General features: G+C 45.1%; 4 protein-coding genes across 5 annotated transcripts; all 4 read right to left on the reverse strand.

Moving 5' to 3' along the window:
- Positions 1-5497: 5497 nt before the first annotated feature.
- LOC308138963 (leukocyte cell-derived chemotaxin-2-like) lies at positions 5498-6179 on the reverse strand. The gene is made up of 2 exons (XM_080508254.1): positions 6145-6179; positions 5498-6039 (listed from the first exon to the last, which is right to left on the reverse strand). Exons 1-2 carry the CDS (start codon positions 6176-6178, stop codon positions 5609-5611), a joined length of 465 nt encoding a protein of 154 aa, XP_080364380.1. The 5' UTR covers position 6179; the 3' UTR covers positions 5498-5608.
- Positions 6180-6956: 777 nt separating this feature from the next.
- Positions 6957-9124, reverse strand: LOC308139177 (delta(3,5)-Delta(2,4)-dienoyl-CoA isomerase, mitochondrial-like; the record flags this gene model as incomplete). Its single annotated transcript, XM_080508522.1, has 7 exons — positions 6957-7106; positions 7161-7236; positions 7555-7626; positions 7928-7998; positions 8106-8170; positions 8703-8761; positions 9120-9124. 7 exons carry the CDS (start codon positions 9122-9124, stop codon positions 6957-6959), a joined length of 498 nt encoding a protein of 165 aa, XP_080364648.1.
- Positions 9125-9290: 166 nt separating this feature from the next.
- Positions 9291-9945, reverse strand: LOC308139106 (leukocyte cell-derived chemotaxin-2-like). Its single transcript, XM_080508450.1, has 2 exons — positions 9911-9945; positions 9291-9818 (listed from the first exon to the last, which is right to left on the reverse strand). Exons 1-2 carry the CDS (start codon positions 9942-9944, stop codon positions 9388-9390), a joined length of 465 nt encoding a protein of 154 aa, XP_080364576.1. The 5' UTR covers position 9945; the 3' UTR covers positions 9291-9387.
- A 2356-nt stretch (positions 9946-12301) lies between these two features.
- LOC308138990 (delta(3,5)-Delta(2,4)-dienoyl-CoA isomerase, mitochondrial-like) lies at positions 12302-18893 on the reverse strand. 2 transcript variants are annotated; one of them, XM_080508289.1, is made up of 11 exons: positions 18721-18893; positions 18532-18610; positions 15704-15872; positions 15308-15396; positions 15106-15230; positions 14980-15028; positions 13895-13959; positions 13717-13787; positions 13356-13427; positions 12885-13035; positions 12302-12803 (listed from the first exon to the last, which is right to left on the reverse strand). In XM_080508289.1, exons 2-11 carry the CDS (start codon positions 18566-18568, stop codon positions 12699-12701), a joined length of 933 nt encoding a protein of 310 aa, XP_080364415.1. In that variant the 5' UTR covers positions 18569-18610; positions 18721-18893; the 3' UTR covers positions 12302-12698. The 2 variants fall into 2 exon arrangements, with proteins under 2 accessions (XP_080364415.1, XP_080364414.1); XM_080508288.1 differs by having other exon boundaries at positions 18532-18893.
- Positions 18894-19542: the final 649 nt, after the last annotated feature.

Below are 19542 nucleotides of genomic sequence, written 5' to 3' on the forward strand. Positions count from 1 at the left end.
ACAGATGACAGGAGCAGCCTTTTCCAAAACCGAGGCTGAATAAGTCTGTATTGTTCACAGAGGATCGGCCACAAAGCACTCCTTTATATCTTTGCTTCCCACAATCAATGAAAGCTATTATTGCAGTATTGCATTCCTCATATACCCGGAGATGAAAACGCATGGTCTCTTATTGGAACGATGATAAATCTGTTTCCATGAGGGTCAGAAATCAAATCCATTTCAATGCCCAGTGTCGTTCTGCAGGACCCCCCCCCCCCCCCCCCCCCCCCCCCTTTCTGCTCACAAGATGCTTCCCCCCATGCATTCAGCCAGTCACTGATTGGTTGAAGCTCTCAGGATTCACACCTTCGAATCCCCACTTGTAACAAAAGGCTGCAGAACCAGTCCCACAGTCTCTCTCTTGCAACGAAGACCCCGAGGAGGCAGCACACCCAGTGTTAGCATACAGCTAACACCAGAGGTCTGCAACCAGGGGCCTTCACTCCTCAACTCCTCTGCTGACCCCACCACGAGGGTCAGACCTTCCCAGGACCCGGAGACCAGCACCCAGAGTCTGATCTCCCATCAACCAAGGAAAACCAACCAGTTCCTCCAGGACGGGACCAGGGAAACAACACCTCACAGAACTTCTTTGTGTTTTCCTCAACCAGCAGGAAAACCATCACAGACCTGAGCGACCAGCTCCTCAGTCTGAACAAAAGGAACAACCAGGAGCTGTAAAGAAAGATTCCTGAATCATCAACTTCATCTTCTTCTCCTCAGCCTGCAGAACCAGCAACCACAGTAAGCAGGAGGTGCTAACTACAGGAGAAGACGCCAGATTATCTCCAGCAGGACAACAACTGAACTCCTTCAAGGAAGTGGTAACAACTGGGCATTACTTGAGATTAGTTAAACCTGATGCTATGATAGAACTGTTTAACTTTCATGAAGATGTGTTGATTCTGTTACAGTGATCGTATTCTTTTGATAATGATATTAGGCACTGTTATCAACCTGTAAACCAAAGTTAGCTCTGCCACAGATCTGCATGCTAATCTTTGCTTTACTAACTTGTTAACTCACAATCCTACACATATCACATCAAAGACAAGTTTGAAGAAACACAAGAACACTGGAGGAACATCCAGTAGATATTATGTGAACAAAGCTCAGAGTATTTATAAGGTCCAGAGCCAAGTGGATTGAAGAGGGAGAATCCCCCCCCCCCCCCCCCCCCCCGCCCCATCATATTCCATATTCAATATCTCTCTGAACCTATTTCAGCAAGACACTGCAGCTGGAACCACATCTGTAGAGTTCAGCTACTAAACTGATCTGCCTGCTTCATTCATGCAGTGACAATGTGTGGTGCATTAAGCAAAACTAACTACAAGAATGGAGAGTAACTGTAGTTACTTCAGAGTAAATGTCCATGACAAACCTTCAAAAAGTACATCTGACAACTTTAAAAGAATAAAACCATCCATGAATCATGTCATTGTTCTTTATTATATTTACAAGCACTTTTAAAGAGAAAACCCAACAAATTCACATGAGCAAGCGTGAGCGACTGTGGAAAGGGAAAAAGTCCCTCTAACAGGAAGAAATCTTTGCAGAAACCAGAGTCAGAGGTGGCGGCATTCTGCTGGCCGGTTGGGGTGAGAGGATAGAGGAGAGGACAGGACAGACAGATAGATAAAAGATACACTCTGAAAATGGGGACAGGAGACTTCAAACCACGATATTGTTCGACATCCGGCAGGGAGGATGAGAGCACAGACGACAGGAGCTTGTTAGAACTTTCTCCCACTGGCTATGATGACCTCTGCTTGAAGCCTTGTGTGACCTTCAGCCATCAGGATGTTGATGATGATCTGAAAAAGATAGACAAGGTGCATGCAGATAGGTTTCAAAAGACACAAAATATTGACCACTACTTCTATGATGTCCTCCATTCGATTGATCATCTTAATTCTGGAAGCACAACATCAAAAATGTAATCGATGAGTCTCAGGTCCCCCTTCTTGATTTCCGTGACCTCCTCCATCTCTTTCAGCATCTCGAAGATCTGTTGCAATACAGATGAATAAAAATAAACAAATTGAGCTTATGTTACATAAAAAATCTCAAACTTGATTGATGAGTCATAGGAGTGTTCTGCATGCAGACATGCGACACTCAATTCCTTTACGGTCTCTGGATCCGTGGTCAGCACAGATGCTGTGTGCATTGTTGGGTGTGCATATGAATGCTCCATGCCCACGCATTCGCTGCTACGATGACGTGACATTCTGATTGAACACTGCATCTGAAAAAATATTTAAATCAGAATCATTAGTATTTGTTCAAATGTACTGATCTCTCATTGATGAATGCAAACTGACAAGCATCCAAGTGATTCATTGCAGTATGTTATATATAAGATATTCGATCTCCCTCATAACCATTAAACTTTCTCTAATTTGGATGCACTGATAATAACACAGAAATCCCAGTCAGGTTGTAAAAATCCAGTAATGCAGTATGATAAAAAAAATACCAGTACGGGTCTAAATAAACCAACACATGGAACAAAGATTAAAAAAGAGCAACATAAACTTTGAGCTGATCTTACTTGAATTGCTCCCAACATAACTATAAAACAACTCTTACTCTCACTAATACTGATATAATGACACCTATCAACCATGTCCTACTTATTAGTGCAGGCTGATGCACACCGTTTTGAGGCTTTTCACCCACGTGACAAAATTCAGCCATTTAGGATGTAAACGTAACTAAATGTTATGATGAAACTGCAGTTAGCAGGAGTGATAAGTGAAGGCACACAGTAAACTGTGAGTTGTCTGGACGGAGAAATAAAGCAGCAGAGATATGTGGACAGACTGACACAGTTGGGGAGAGATGAACATATCTGTTCTCTCATGGAAGGTTGTAAAGCGTGATCTGGCTTCGGTCTTCCAGTGCGAATATAAACATAGTCTCTAAATACTGGTATAACTCCACCTACCATTTCATTCTTATTAGTGCAGGCTGATACTTTACACATAGAAAAAAGTGCAATTATTTACCTTAGGAGAAGACAATCCTTTACTCTGTTGAGCTTCGAGTACACGTGTGAAGAAAACAATGCAATGCAAACAAATGTGCATTTGAACAGCGCAGCGCACAGTTTTTTTCCGGCGAGTAGGTCCTCCTACGTCACTTCCGGTGGGGCGGCCTCCGAAAACGTAATTCCCGACGTTCGCGGTCTGGCACGTCACTTCCTGTATGTCGCGTCTGTGAACATCACTTCCGGTACGCACTATTTAAAAATGGCGGCGACTGGTAAATAAGTATGGCGGCGCCCGCAACACTGCCATTTTTGATTCCCCACCGACATCTCTTGCCGGCACCCGGGGAGGCGACGGGTCCGACCAAAAGCAGTTCAGAAGATCCCTATGAACATACACCAGAGGAGAGAAGTGACGTCGCCCGGATTGGCGCAGCCGGGGCCTCACCCTGGAGCCAGGCCCGGGGTGGAGGCTCACACGCGAGCGCCTGGTGGCCAGGTTCTTGCCCGCGGGACCCGGCCGGGCTCAGCCCGAAGGGACGACGCGGGCCCCTCCTCCTCATCCTCCGGTGGGCCCACCACCTACAGAGGCTGCCGTAGGGGTCGGGGGCAGTGTGGATTGGGTGGCAGTCGACGGCAGGGGCCTCGACGACCCGATCCTCGGACACAGAATCAATTATTGCTGATTTGATACCATGAGTAGAGAAATTGGGACTTCTACAGATTCTCCATGACATTAATGTTGTGTGAAGCATATTTGTGTACATGAATTCAACTTTTATGGCTTGTTTCATTAGAGTCCATCAGGGATCGGTGGAAGTGGCCCGTCGGCGCCTGGAGGAGTGTCAGCAAGCTCTACGGATCCGTTATAGCACAGCCGCCGCGTCGCTGCCACCTGCAGGACGAGTTCTGTCACATCTGGTGGCTCGCTCACAGCTTCCCGCAGAACCTCGGGAGAACCCGCAGACCTTCCTGGACCAGACCGCGGGGTTCGGGACGGCTTCGCCTCCTCATCTCCCCGAGCTGCTGTCGGATCAGGTGGAAACGGTTTCAGACGGTCTCGGGAAGCAGAGGCTGGACGTCACAGGCTTCCTGACCCACAGCATCATGGAGAGAGTCACAGAGCATCTTCCTCAGAGACTGAGAACCCCCCTCGCTCCCCACAGAGCCCAGAGCCAGCCCCCCCCGCTACAGCCAGCCCCCCGCTCCCTCCAAGACCTCAACCGGAGTGACGCACACAGAACATCTCTGACCCCAGAGGGCCGACACCAGGCCTCCACGGCGGCAGGAGAACCCCTGCTGAGGAGCGTCCCGCTGAGCTCCAGAGAGGCCATCGTGGAGGCGCAGCGGTGGGAGAGACAAATGTTGGATGAGAGAAAAGTGATGCTGCACCAGAGGCAGTTTGAGGTGGAGCTGCAGGAGGCGCAGCGATGGGAACGGCAGGAGGCGCAGCGACGGGAACAGCAGAAGGTGCAGTGGCTGGAGGCGTAGCGTGGTGTGTTAGAGCAAAGGGAGGTGGTGATGGAGCAACAGAGGCAGCAGGAGGAAGAGATGCACAGGGAGCAGATGAGGAGGCAGCAGGAGGAGGAGCTGCAGCAGCAGGAGCTGCACAGGGAGCAGATGAGGAGGCAAAAGGAGACGTTACAGGCTCTGATCAACACTGATGCACAAGTGAGTCACACTTTATCAATGAGGAATTTAACTGGACGATGTTTTAAACCACATGAATGTTTTTTTATTTATTATTATTACTTTGTTTTCTCCAGTCTGTTCCAGAGAGCAGCAGGGAGGCGCCGGTGTGTGACGGTTTGGGTCAGAACCGCCTCAGGCTACTGTCCTCACTACTGAGAGCCATTGAAGAGTCTCATGGAGGAACTTTGTCTCACCTGGAAGCCTCCAAAGAGGTGGAGAGCTCGGCTCCACACCTGCACCGCCACACAGGTAGCTGACATAAAGACACACTTTACCAGTTAACACAATGCAGACTGAAGAATGTTTGTCATCATCTTAAGCTTTTCATTGTTGACGTTGTCATACGGCTGTATTAGCTTATTGTAGAATTCTCATCACATACAAACAACTTGGTCAGATTGAAGTGATTGATCTCACGAAACACCAGATTTTGTCCAGAAATGTAAAATACATTTGGTTTAGTTTTTTTCTATCTAAGCTTCTGCTGCTGAGAGTGATGCACTGCCTCTTGCCCTCTTGCAACGTCTCCTCAATTATCGGATGGCGGTACGTTCAGTCTGCGATTACATTTAAACACAGAGTTTATATCTATAAAATCATTTACTCTTTACATCATAATGAGATTTTTATATCATAAGAGAAGGATATTAGAAAATGATTATAAGAAAAATTATTCATGTCTAATGGTTTTTGTTGCTTTTTCATCTTTACTGGATTTGTTTTCCCCAAATAAACCACAGAGATTCATCATTGCACACCAAGCAATAACTTTATTTGTTTAATAACATTTTAAAGAGCAAGAAAAAAGGTCAGGTTCTTCATAATATGGCCAGCTAAGAGTTGCATCAGGGGCCGAGTAGAGGAATCGGTTATTGCTGATCAGAAGTACGGGGTGGGGTCGCTCTTGTCACACATCTGGATGTGGACGTGCGAGGTGATTCCTGGGTAGACGCTCTGCATGGGCAGCATGACGCCGATCCTCTCGCCCTTGCGGACAGTTCCGGTCGTTTTGTCCGGCCTCACGTAGAACAGCTTGAAGCAGAGGTTGCCGCTGCTCAACTGGATTCCCTGGTCGATGGCGGCCTTGGCGGGGTCGTTGTAGACGATGACCTTCCTGTCGAGCGTGACGTCAAGCGGAGCGTAGACCACCGAGCCGTCGTTGCACACGATGTCCAAGCCATTGTGGAGTTTATTCCCCCGTTCGGCTCCGTAGCTTCCACTACCCCAGCTGTCGGTCAACCTCTTGCTGTTCCCAGGGTTTCCGCTGCACAGCTGGCCGAACGTCACGCCATCACACACACACAACAAGGCTACACACACACACACACACACACACACACACATACACATTCAACATTAAACCCTCAGCTGCAACACAACACTGAGATTTCATGTGAGAAGAGAAAGTTTCTCACCTGCGAGAACGACCAGTCGTTTCATCTTCATCATCTCAGAGTCTGAAGCTTTGTGCCGTTCGCTCCGTCCTCTGAGGCTTTTATTTCCCCGAGTCGGGAGTTTTTTTTCTTCCACAACACATTAGGAGCCAATGAAGTTACTCTCATTGTGTAAACATACTCGCTGTTGAGCAACTGAGGAAACGTGCAACCTTTAGACCCATTGTTGAGAATCACTTTATAAAGATTAATGATCATTAAGGATAGTTATTGGTTATTTACTTACTTTTATCACTTGAACTGTTTATTTATAACCAATTGGTGACATACATTTTAACCTTCAACATAATAGCTACAGTATTCTACAGTTGAATACAATAAATTGGAAGACCCTGACAAATCACCTAAATAAATCCAATAAAAACAAATGATACTTTTAAAGAGCCAACAATTCCAGTTGACTTCAGGTATTTTTTACTGTCAGTATATGGTGGGAACAACTGAGGGTAGGGACAAAAACAACGACACGATATTGTCCACTGGCCAACTGCTCAAAGTTGTGAGTTCCCAGCTCCAGGTTCACTGACTGTGCCCAAAACAATGTGATCGTTGCTCTTAGTCATCGCTAAAATAAACACATCACTCTAATAACAAGAGCAGAAAACAAACAGTAATCAGTCAGTTAACTAAACTGCTGACAACCCTTACTCCTCCTCCATCTCCACTTTCTGCAGTCCAGGCATGATGTGGAGATTCTTTTTAAGAAGATGATCATTTCAGCATTCTCTGCCGCCGGCCTGCTGCTGTGCTCCTCAATGATCATCGACGCTGTGCTAAAGAGCCTCTCCATGGTCTGAGCTCCAGATGTCGGTGGTGAAGCTCACAGCATTTGCTTTCTCCACATGTGCGGCAACACACTTTTGCATCTGGGGTAGAGTTTTGTCGACAAAGTAGTGGCGGCTAATGTTGCAAGGCTCCAGGTGCTCAATTAAGCGTTTAAACCCGACATTAGTCGTTGTACGGGCTTTTTACCGTACCGGGCTGCGGCCGGCCATCTCCCCGGCCAACTCCAGCGCCCCCGCCATCATCTCCTCCTTATCCACAAACACCCGGCTGGACGGGAGGCGAGTCCCACATGTGAGGGGAAAATCCACAGAGAAGGAAAAAAATACTTTTGTCGATCCATAATCGGCCATTTGACTTCCTGATGGCTGAACCCGTTCAGAAAACTACCACAATATTATTTGGAATTAAACGGTAATGTGACCTCTGGGCATTGAGGACATGTCAATAAAGACCAGAGGATGGACCTGTCAGCACTTTAGTAATATAAGTGAATAACTTAAAAGGGAAAAAACAAAAGCCAACGATCCAATGTGTCTAAAAATGAGAGTTTACTTCTTGATAAGAGTTAAATAGTTGGCAGTGTACCTGACCAGTCCGCTGCTCTTGGCTTCGTCAGCGTACATTTTCCTGGCGGTCAGAGCGAGCTCGTTCACCAGGCTGAAGAGAGAAACACCACGACTCATGTTCAACAGAGGAAGGACAAATACTTTTGAGTCTTTGGTTCGTTCGTTTGGCGAAACAAGCGATCAATGAATCTCATTTGTGAGTCGTTTATAACGTATCGTCATCTCCCGCTGATGTTCTTGGGAAACTCAACGCTGACTCTTAGTGACGTCTTCACTTCCAATTCCAAACAGGACGGAACAAAAATCCTCCTTTTTACTTCCACATGAGTGAAGCTGAAGCGGATATGAGAAAGTCTCTCGCTCTGCGTTCAGAAGTCTAAAAGGATTCAAACCTGCGGCTGCCGATGACTTTGGGGAGCCTCTGCAGAGTCCCCACGTCGGCGGCCAGCCCGATGTCCACTTCCTGTCGAGCACAAACCGTCAGGAAACGCCTGGACGGTCTTCACACTACAGGTTTTCCAGATCCTACCCGGTGCCTTCATGTGATTTGAGTGTGATGAAAAGACGTACTTTGACCTGGAACCAGGCGTCCTGGGTGCAAAGACGAATGTCGCAGGCTGTGATCAGGTCGACGCCTGCAGAGCAAAACAACTTGTGTTTACTGCAACTATCAACCTCAGAAACGCTCAAATTAATAAATAAATAAAACACACGAGACTGGAGTTCTACAGCAAACCGCTACTTCAGCCTGAACGCCTCCATGGAGACTCTCGACCATTAAAGGAGTAAAGTTCCTCAACTTCCTCTTCTCCTCGTATCTCCAGAAAAGTTGTGATCTCAATCCCACTTTGTTTCATTCAGAGTGAAAATCAGCGACTCCTTAACTTGAACGTCTACATCAGATTTTAATGACTCTTAAAAGCACATGTTACTCAAAATCCTCTGCATTTATCACGTCTTCCTGGATCAATGAGGAATATAACTGGACGATGTTTTAAACCACATGAATGTTTTTTTTATTTATTATTATTACTTTGTTTTCTCCAGTCTGTTCCAGAGAGCAGCAGGGAGGCGCCGGTGTGTGACGGTTTGGGTCAGAACCGCCTCAGGCTACTGTCCTCACTACTGAGAGCCATTGAAGAGTCTCATGGAGGAACTTTGTCTCACCTGGAAGCCTCCAAAGAGGTGGAGAGCTCGGCTCCACACCTGCACCGCCACACAGGTAGCTGACATAAAGACACACATTACCAGTTAACACAATGCAGACTGAAGAATGTTTGTCATCATCTTAAGCTTTTCATTGTTGACGTTGTCATACGGCTGTATTAGTTTATTGTAGAATTCTCATCACATACAAACAACTTGGTCAGGTTGAAGTGATTGATCTCACGAAACACCAGATTTTGTCCAGAAATGTAAAATACATTTGGTTTAGTTTTTTTCTATCTAAGCTTCTGCTGCTGAGAGTGATGCACTGCCTCTTGCCCTCTTGCAACGTCTCCTCAATTATCGGATGGCGGTACGTTCAGTCTGCGATTACATTTAAACACAGAGTTTATATCTATAAAATCATTTACTCTTTACATCATAATGAGATTTTTATATTATAAGAGAACGATGTTGGAAAATGATTATAAGAAAAATGATTCATGCCTAATGGTTTTTGTTGCTTTTTCATCTTTACTGGATTTGTTTTCCCCAAATAAACCACAGAGATTCATCATTGCACACCAAGCAGTAACTTTATTTGTTTAATAACATTTTAAAGAGCAAGAAAAAAGGTCAGGTTCTTCATAATATGGCCAGCTAAGAGTTGGATCAGGGGCCGAGTAGAGGAATCGGTTATTGCTGATCAGAAGTACGGGGTGGGGTCGCTCTTGTCACACATCTGGACGTGGACGTGCGAGGTGATTCCTGGGTAGACGCTCTGCATGGGCAGCATGACGCCGATCCTCTCGCCCTTGCGGACAGTTCCGGTCGTTTTGTCCGGCCTCACGTAGAACAGCTTGAAGCAGAGGCCGCTGCCCCTCAAGTTGATTCCCTCGTTGATGGCGGCATAGTCTTGGTTGTTGTAGACGATGAGCTTCCCGTGGAGCGTGACGTCAAACGGAGCGTAGACCACCGAGCCGTCGTTGCACACGATGTCCAAGCCTTTGTGGATTCTATTCCCCCGTTTGGCTCCGTAGCTTCCACTACCCCAGCGGTCGGTCAACCTCTTGCTGTTCCCAGGGTTTCCGCTGCACAGCTGGCCGAACGTCACGCCATCACACACACACAACAAGGCTACACACACACACACACACACACACATTCAACATTAAACCCTCAGCTGCAACACAACACTGACATTTCATGCGAGAAGAGAAATTTCTCACCTGCGAGAACCACAAGTCGTTTCATCTTCATCATCTCAGAGTCGGAAGCTTTGTGCCGTTCGTTCCGTCCTCTGAGGCTTTTATTTCCCCGAGTCGGGAGTTTTTTTCCTTCCACAACACAGCAGGAGCCAATGAAGTTACTCTCATTGCGCAAAATGAGGAAACCTGCAACCTTTAGACCCATTGTTGGGAATCACTTCATAAAGATTAATGATCATCAAGGATAGTTATTGGTTATTTACTGGAATCCAGTGAGGAAGACTCGTTTTATGAGATGAGTCTGTTAGTTGAGATGAGCCTGTTAGTTTTCAGTTATCAACACATTTCTTGTTAAAAAACCAGCTAATTGTTCCTAATAGTTGTGTACAAGTTGTCCAGACCTGAGACATCAAAGTGGTGCCGACAGGAAAAGAAAGACCTTTTTACGGGAACATTTTGAGTGAGGATGTCCCAAAACAACTTTTTCCCTTCCCGATACGATACCGATGTTGCAGCCTTGAGTCTTGTCCGATACGATATCAGTCCGAATCATATCTACTTTTATTACTTGAACTGACCCATTTATTTATAACCAATTGGTGACATACATTTAAACCTTCAACATAATAGCTACAGTGTTCTACAGTTGAATACAATAAATTGGAAGACCCTGACAAATCACCTAAATAAATCCAATAAAAACAAATGATACTTTTAAAGAGCCAACAATTCCAGTTGACTTCAGGTATTTTTTACTGTCAGTATATGGTGGGAACAACTGAGGGTAGGGACAAAAACAACGACACGATATTGTCCACTGGCCAACTGCTCAAAGTTGTGAGTTCCCAGCTCCAGGTTCACTGACTGTGCCCAAAACAATGTGATCGTTGCTCTTAGTCATCGCTAAAATAAACACATCACTCTAATAACAAGAGCAGAAAACAAATAGTAATCAGTCAGTTAACTAAACTGCTGACAGCCCTTACTCCTCCTCCATCTCCACTTTCTGCAGTCCAGGCATGATGTGGAGATTCTTTTTAAGAAGATGATCATTTCAGCATTCTCTGCCGCCGGCCTGCTGCTGTGCTCCTCAATGATCATCGACGCTGTGCTAAAGAGCCTCTCCATGGTCTGAGCTCCAGATGTCGGTGGTGAAGCTCACAGCATTTGCTTTCTCCACATGTGCGGCAACACACTTTTGCATCTGGGGTAGAGTTTTGTCGACAAAGTAGTGGCGGCTAATGTTGCAAGGCTCCAGGTGCTCAATTAAGCGTTTAAACCCGACATTAGTCGTTGTTGTTGTGATGACGTGGGCTCTGCATGCTGGATCAGAGACGTTCTGTTGGCGAGATGTGGGCGCTCTTCTTCTTTGGCATTTGTGGCGGCGGCACTGATGTTAAGGTGCATTAGAGCCACCGACTTTGTTGGTGTGTGAACCACATGTGAGCCACCTATGGATAGACGTGCTGGACCGGAACATGGCCGGCTTATCGGAGCGCTTATATCGGAGGCTTTAGATGCAGTCCAATAAAATCCGATACTCATTTTTCGGCTGATATCGGACCGATATCCAATATTAACATCGGACCAGGACACCCCTAACTTTGAGCAACTGAGTTGAGAACGCACCCCGTCTGCCTTGTATTGTTTTCACTATATGGAAGTCAAATCTCAAGCAGGGAGAGCCGCTGTCGTCCAGAAGAAGCCTCAGCCGCCTCCTCCAGGTTTCAACATTCCATCTGACAGCTTCTTAAAGCTCAAACTCCACATTCAGACTGTGAAAAGCATGAAAGTCATCAGAAAACTTTCTTTTTAGGAGGGTCTTCATTTATCCACAGATAAATTCAGGAATCTGAAAGAACATTGACATCTAGACTAACAAAGATCTGTTTATTTGCTGAGATGTTCTTCATAATGTTTTGTTGAGAAACAAATATATTAATTACAGCAATTGCTTTTATGGCCACTTTAAATGTAATACATTTTAGGCTCCAATTGACATGATGCACATTATTGGCTTCATAACATTAAAAATGGCCAGAATGATCTAGGCGTCTCCTCATTCTCATTATTTCTGCACGTCAGAAACACACCGAGCTGCTGCAACCTGATTGGCTGAGTTGACGTGTTCTTTCCAGGAGATTTTGACGAGAGGAAGGCAGAGGAGGTGAAGACGTGCACGCCGGAGCAGAGGAAACCAGAGCTGTCCTCGACGCGTCGGAGAACTCAGAGGTAAACCGGAGACACGATAGTTTTCTGTTTGTTCCTTCCTGCGGCTCGGCTCTCAATCCAAACATCCCCCCGGTGTGAAATGTGTGCAGATTGTACGAGCAGCTGGAGGAGGTGAAGCACCAGAGGGCCATCAGGAGCCGACAGGAGGATTACGCCAAGAACAGACTGAAGGCCAAAGAGTTCCACAAGGTCAGCACCGCTTTATTGAATCAACCACGAGGTGAGAGCGGGACGGAGACGCCATTAAATGTCCTTTCTCTCGTTTCTACACAGAAAACCTTACAGAAGCTGCGTGCCAAGCAGACGTGACACTGGGCAACTGTTCCCCACTTTTAATTTCGGAAGGGTTTTTTGTATTTAATAAAGCATTTGAAGTTATTTGGATCTGACATTTTTCTTCACTCAACACTTGGATTAGCTCAGTTAGATTGATCAATGTCTCTCTGCTGCTGGATCGTCGGCGACGTGAAGGTTTTTTTCCACACAAACGTCCGTCCTGGAAGCGCTCCAGCGGCTGAAGGCACAGCCTGTGATGGCAGGCAGAGTCCAGCAGCCTCCACTTCTCCTTGTTGGAGCTTCACAGTTTGGAGAAGGCAACAGTTTTGGGGCTTTTCTTCTCCATGGAGGCCTGAGCCGATTTCATCACATCCTGCGTCTGAAGCATGCTCATGTTCCACGTGGCCTACAAAATTTTAATTTTAATTATTTAACACGGATAAAAAAAAGCTTTAGGACAGTGGCGCAGCTGATCAGAGCCCCTCACCATGTAGTCCAGCCCCTCCGCCACGCTGTGGTCCCTGGAGTAGAGGAGGTTGACCTTGGTGCCCTGAACGGCCACCGGGCTGCGGCCGGCCATCTCCCCGGCCAACTCCAGCGCCCCCGCCATCATCTCCTCCTTATCCACAAACACCCGGCTGGACGGGAGGCGAGTCCCACATGTGAGGGGAAAATCCACAGAGAAGGAAAAAAAAATACTTTTGTCGATCCATAATCGGCCATTTGACTTCCTGATGGCTGAACCCGTTCAGAAAACTATCACAATATTATTTGGAATTAAACGGTAATGTGACGTCTGGGCATTGAGGACATGTCAATAAAGACCAGAGGATGGACCTGTCAGCACTTTAGTAATATAAGTGAATAACTTAAAAGGGAAAAAACAAAAGCCAACTATCCAATGTGTCTAAAAATGAGAGTTTAATTCTTGATAAGAGTTAAATAGTTGGCAGTGTACCTGACCAGTCCGCTGCTCTTGGCTTCATCAGCGTACATTTTCCTGGCGGTCAGAGCGAGCTCGTTCACCAGGCTGAAGAGAGAAACACCACGACTCATGTTCAACAGAGGAAGGACAAATACTTTTGAGTCTTTGGTTCGTTCGTTTGCGAAACAAGCGATCAATGAATCTCATTTGTGAGTCGTTTATAACGTATCGCTCATCTCCCGCTGATGTTCTTGGGAAACTCAACGCTGACTCTTCACTTCCAATTCCAAACAGGATGAAAAAAAATCCTCCTTTTTACTTCCACATGAGTGAAGCTGAAGCGGATATGAGAAAGTCTCTCGCTCTGCGTTCAGAAGTCTAAAAGGATTCAAACCTGCGGCTGCCGATGACTTTGGGGAGCCTCTGCAGAGTCCCCACGTCGGCGGCCAGCCCGATGTCCACTTCCTGTCGAGCACAAACCGTCAGGAAACGCCTGGACGGTCTTCACACTACAGGTTTTCCAGATCCTACCCGGTGCCTTCATGTGATTTGAGTGTGATGAAAAGACATACTTTGACCTGGAACCAGGCGTCCTGGGTGCAAAGACGAATGTCGCAGGCTGTGATCAGGTCGACGCCTGCAGAGCAAAACAACTTGTGTTTACTGCAACTATCAACCTCAGAAACGCTCAAATTAATAAATAAATAAAACACACGAGACTGGAGTTCTACAGCAAACCGCTACTTCAGCCTGAACGCCTCCATGGAGACTCTCGACCATTAAAGGAGTAAAGTTCCTCAACTTCCTCTTCTCCTCGTATCTACTGAAAAGTTGTGATCTCAATCCCACTTTGTTTCATTCAGAGTGAAAATCAGCGACTCGTTAACTTGAACGTCTACATCAGATTTTAATGACTCTTAAAAGAACATGTTGCTCAAAAACCTCTGCATTTATCACGTCTTCCTCCTCTAACATCAGATTATAGAGTATCTTCCTCCTCTAACATCAGATTATAGAGCATCTTCCTCCTCCAACATCAGATTATAAAGCATCTTCCTCCCCAACATCATATTATAGAGCATCTTCCTCCTCTAACATCAGATTATAGAGCATCTTCCTCCCCAACATCAGATTATAGAGCATCTCCCTCCTCCAACATCAGATTATAGAGCATCTTCCTCCTCCAACATCAGATTATAGAGCATCCCCCTCCTCCAACATCAGATTATAGAGCATATCCCTCCTCCAACATCAGATTATAGAGCATCTCCATCCTCCAACATCAGATTATAGAGCATCTTCCTCCTCTAACATCAGATTATAGAGCATCTTCCCCCCCAACATCATATTATAGAGCATCTTCCTCCTCTAACGTCAGATTATAGAGCATCTCCCTCCTCTAACATCAGATTATAGAGCATCTCCCTCCTCCAACATCAGATTATAGAGCATCTCCCCCCCCAACATCATATTATAGAGCATCTTCCTCCTCCAACATCAGATTATAGAGCATCTCTCTCCTCCAACATCAGATTATAGAGCATCTCCCTCCTCTAACATCATATTATAGAGCATCTCCCTCCTCCAACATCAGATTATAGAGCATCTCCAGCCCCCCAGGGCAGACGGCTCAGCTAACAGGAGGACTGGGTCGTACCTCCTCCCACACAGGCGCCATGAACTGCCACCACAACAGGCTTCGGACACTGCAAGAAAACCAACAGTAGCGTCAGAATCCCTGAAACGACGAGCGACCGAGTGAAACGTGCCGGCAGACGCTGACCCGCTCGATGACGGAGAACGTCTCCTGGTACTTGGCGATGGTCTTCCTCAGGTTGAAGGAGATTCTGGCCGTGTCGTCGCCTTTGGGCTCCAACACTTCACCAGCCAAGTCCATGATGTCGATGCCTGGATAGAAACCCGACACGAGTCAAGGAAAACCTCTCCGAGTGACGGACTTCACTGTCAAACCTGTCGACACGCACCGGCGGTGAAGATCTTCCCGGCCCCAGAAACCACCACCGCTCTGCACTCGGGGTCCTCAGAGATCTCGTGGAAGCACTGCACCATCTCCCTGAGAGAGGAACCCACAATGAGGAGGCTGGAGATGAAAGCCAACAGCGTGAGAACCAGATTTCCTCCATCGCCGTTTGTTTCGCTACAAAACAAACCACTGGAGCAGCAGCGTGACGCTTCTGTGGTATCGGGAAATATCTGCAACCAATAGAGCGCTAACACGTGAAATCAGAAGTCACTTGATAGGTGTGTGTGTGTGTGTGTGTGTGTTTTTCTCTTGATTTCGCACAAGCAGCACCACCACTGTAGCGTACAGACATCCTCCTCAGACTTCAGGTAAAGTGTAAATGTGAAGAGTGTCCTGCCTCCAGAAGGCTTTGTTCATGGCGTTGCGTTTTTCCGGCCGGTGGAGCTCCACGTGCGTGACGGACGGCGTGGGGCGGCTGATGGCCAGCGAGGTGTAGGGGGGGGTGGGTCCCCCCGAGGACGACATGGCTCTGAGGACAGTGTGGGAGGGAAGCCCCGACCCTGCGCCTGCGAGGAAGAGGACGGCGGCGAAGCGGGATCAATGACAGATACAGAGACGTCAACTGTTCCTTTGCCTCACGCCGACGCATCGATAACAACGGGGCAGAAATGTAATGGTGTAATAGAACGAATGTTCCTGCTTCAAAAAAAGGCGGTAAGAATTACAAGTCACAAAGGCTCCAGAGAACATACAAACATACAAACGACCTTTTTGTGAAGCTGAAACTGTTAAAATTTAAAGGCCTTGTTAATTTAAAAATTTTACTGACCGTGTGGAAAATTAAGCACAAGTTGGTCCCGGAACATATTTACATGAAATTGACCTTGATCACAGAGACACAAGACGAAAAGGACATTTTTGTGTCCCTTTCTCCCGAACCGCCATAAGACAGAGGGGTTTCTTAGTTGCTGGGGTAAGATTATGGAATTCATTAAAGAACACATTCAAATGTTCTCAAACAATAAATACATTAAAAAATATATTTAAGGAGATGCAGATGGAGGAATATAAAAAAATTTTACTTGCATGTTGCAATGGGGAAATTTGTTTTGTTTTCTAAATTGTTCAAATGATTGATTTTTAAACACAGTAAAGTGTGCTAAAATGTTGCTGAATGGATCGCCGCCGTTAATGGTCATCGATTTTTCTGTACATATTCAAAGGGGCATGAAGAATAATCCAATCCAATCCACTTTATTTATATAGCACATTTTAACAACGAAGCATTTCCAAAGTGCTTCACATACTGCACATAAGAACAAAACTAAACAGTCCAACACTAAATAAGTATAAAACCATAAAATAAAAATAAAAACACATTAAAAACTACAAACACATTAAGAAACTACAAATAAGAACAAAACAATTAAAAAGAATAAATAAAAATATAAAGACGCTTCAAAAGCAATAAAATAAATTAGAACAATAACAAATAACAACAACAAATAAAACAATAAATAAAAGACACAGGGGACCACACGACTCACGCGGTGTTAAAAGCCTGAGAATAAAAGTGGGTTTTTAGACGTGATTTAAAACAGTCTAAAGTGGGGGCTGTTCGGACGTGGAGGGGCAGAGCGTTGTCTTCATCGTGCTCCTTTTCACCAGGCATGTTCACATTAATGTATGACCCTGTTAAGTAAAATGTAAACATGGTTGAATAAATTAATAAATGAAAAATGAAAATGATTGAGAAACCACAATAATACCTCATCTGCCACAGATTTGTTGGATTTGTGCTGCAAAAACGTGTTCGTCTCCTGACTGTGAGCACTGTGGTGCACAAGCTGTGAAGAACAGCTGGTGATTACCTTTCAACACTGCTGCGTTTGCTCCACAATGTATATTTAAATATCTCCCCAAAATTGTTCGGCACATTCAAGAATGCCTGGAAGACCCTGCTTTGGTATAGACATTGAGTTCACTTCCCTCTGTTTGAAAAACCAAATGTCAACATCTTGCTAAGGATGTGTAAATCTGAGTGGTTTTATTTAAATGTGGTTCATTCGAAAATCAACTAATACATATATTTTTGCAAGTGTTGCGACAAACGGTTTAAAAGCAATTGATGGATATTTTGGTTAAACCACCTTGGTTTAAAATACACAAACGAAATGACATGCTTACTTGAATTTGCTTGGTGGTTTAAACTTAAAACTATTTATTTCCTATAAATGACAATTTATTTTCAAATTATTATGTTTCATACTTGAACAAATGATTACCAATTGTATTTATTTTCCTTCTTCAAGGTTTTTTGTTTTTTTTTTAACCTAAAGAACTTTCACCTGTTGTTTCAATAAAGAAGAAAGAGGAATGTGAAGGTCTGGTTCTTGGAGTAATGTCCAGTTTAAAACATCCTGCGCACAACGATTAAAGGGACTTGACAATAAGAGTGACCTGCAGTAACAGAATGTTTCCATAAGATTCTAACTTTCTGAGATTCAAACACAAGCTTTAAGCTGCTGCAAAACGCCATCTGACATTATTCCAACGTTCTTCCATTTTCAATTCATTGTGACCACCTTAGGAGTGTGGAAAGCAGGACTGGAGAAGCTGCTTCACTCTTCATCCTCAGTCTAAACCAGCTGGATGTGATCAGGAGATGAAGACTCCTGTAAACCTGCAGCAGGATCCAGACCAGCAGCTGCTGTAACCCGGTGCCGACTGGGATCTTGTATTGAAGCCATGCTGGGTGAAGCAGGGGAACCAGCGTGGCACCAAATTGCTGGTTTATAATGTTTTTGTTGTTGTTGTTTTTTTGCCGGAAATGCCAAAGCGAAACTGCACTACAGGGGGTTAATACAGATGTGTTCAGGCGTAATGTCATGACCTTCATTGAATGACATTATTGTTACTATTCATTCTGAAATGTAGCCCGGAGTGACAGTTGTAGGGAGATTATTACATGTTTTCAGCAGCATCAGTTCAGTTTAAAGTTAAATAAAATTCTATAAAGTGTCATTAAAAAAAAAACACTAAAGTCACTTACGTGACCTTTCACCTACATATTCCCTCACCGCCTCAGTTCACTTCGGTGACAAAACAGTTCATTGACTGACGTGTTTAGGTCAATGTTGGCGTTAAAACACGTAAATTAAGACACATCTTTACACATTTGGTGGATAAACTGTGAGCAGAGACACACGAAACACAGACACTTACATTTGGTGAGAGCTGACCTGATTATCCCTGAAAACATCGCCTTTCGATCGGAGTCCAGACTCTTTAGAGTCCAATAAAACTGCAGCAGATACGAGATTAACCAAATTAAGGATTATTAAGACTTCAGCTGCAGCTCGATGCTAACCAGCCTGCTAACTGATGCTAACGGACGCTAAGCAGTCATCTTACCCACAGTTTGTGGTGTTTAACTTGTTCCCCTCCAGCAGGCGAACAAACTGTGGAAACACAAGGCGTCTCAAGTGAAACAATGAAAAAAACTTTTTTTTTTTTTAAAAAAGCTCTCCTTTGTTGCTTTTATTAACCCTTTGATAGCGAAGTGCATTCAACCTGTCAGACTGCGAAGTACGGTGGCCGACGAAGTCCAGAAAAGAGAAGACAAACTATTGTGGGGAAACACACACACACACACACACACACACACACACACACACACACACACACACACACACACACACACACACACACACACACACACACACACACACACACACACACACACACACACACACACACACACACACTTTTCCCTCCGTCATAAATGCAATGTGCTGCTGCTTTTCCTTGTTTTCTGCATTAATTCTTCAAATGCCAACATCATTCACTTCTCAGGCTATTTGAGGTTCCATTCAATTTTGTAGGTGATTCAGATTTTGGATCCGGATTTCTTTAAGCTTTTAAGGATTTCGTCAAAATTGCTTGACAGATTTTAAAGCAAATGTTCACCACTGATAAATGTTCGGGCAATGAGAACTTCTTTAAAAGTTCTAGGTTCTGCGGAGCCATATCCTGGTCCAGGTAAGCCCTGGGCGGACGTCAGAAATCTCTGAACGAAACGTTCATTGTGGCTATTTGTTTTAATTAGAATATAATTCATATTTGTTTTTACATCTTCAGCTTACAGTGTCTGTAGGTTTGAAAATGGTACGGCAGAGAGGCTGAACAAGTCACTACTGCTGAGTCACTGATATGACCACACCTCCTGAGTGACTG

This window comes from Blennius ocellaris, assembly GCF_963422515.1.
Source record: "Blennius ocellaris genome assembly, chromosome: 14".
In the NCBI taxonomy this organism is placed as follows: domain Eukaryota; kingdom Metazoa; phylum Chordata; class Actinopteri; order Blenniiformes; family Blenniidae; genus Blennius; species Blennius ocellaris.

What these genes read in the sequence shown, in the direction of transcription:
- LOC308138963 (XM_080508254.1), bottom strand. Translation starts at nt 6,178, where the DNA reads ATGATGAAGATGAAACGACTGGTCGTTCTCGCAG. An exon ending in ACGACTGGTCGTTCTCGCAG is followed by an intron (nt 6,040 to 6,144) that starts GTGAGAAACTTT and finishes GTGTGTGTGTAG; the next exon opens with CCTTGTTGTGTGTGTGTGAT.
- LOC308139106 (XM_080508450.1), bottom strand. Translation starts at nt 9,944, where the DNA reads ATGATGAAGATGAAACGACTTGTGGTTCTCGCAG. An exon ending in ACGACTTGTGGTTCTCGCAG is followed by an intron (nt 9,819 to 9,910) that starts GTGAGAAATTTC and finishes GTGTGTGTGTAG; the next exon opens with CCTTGTTGTGTGTGTGTGAT.
- LOC308138990 (XM_080508289.1), bottom strand. Translation starts at nt 18,568, where the DNA reads ATGTTTTCAGGGATAATCAGGTCAGCTCTCACCAAAT. An exon ending in TGGCGCCTGTGTGGGAGGAG is followed by an intron (nt 13,960 to 14,979) that starts GTACGACCCAGT and finishes TTTGCTCTGCAG; the next exon opens with GCGTCGACCTGATCACAGCC. An exon ending in CGGAGGGGCTGGACTACATG is followed by an intron (nt 12,804 to 12,884) that starts GTGAGGGGCTCT and finishes AAAATTTTGTAG; the next exon opens with GCCACGTGGAACATGAGCAT.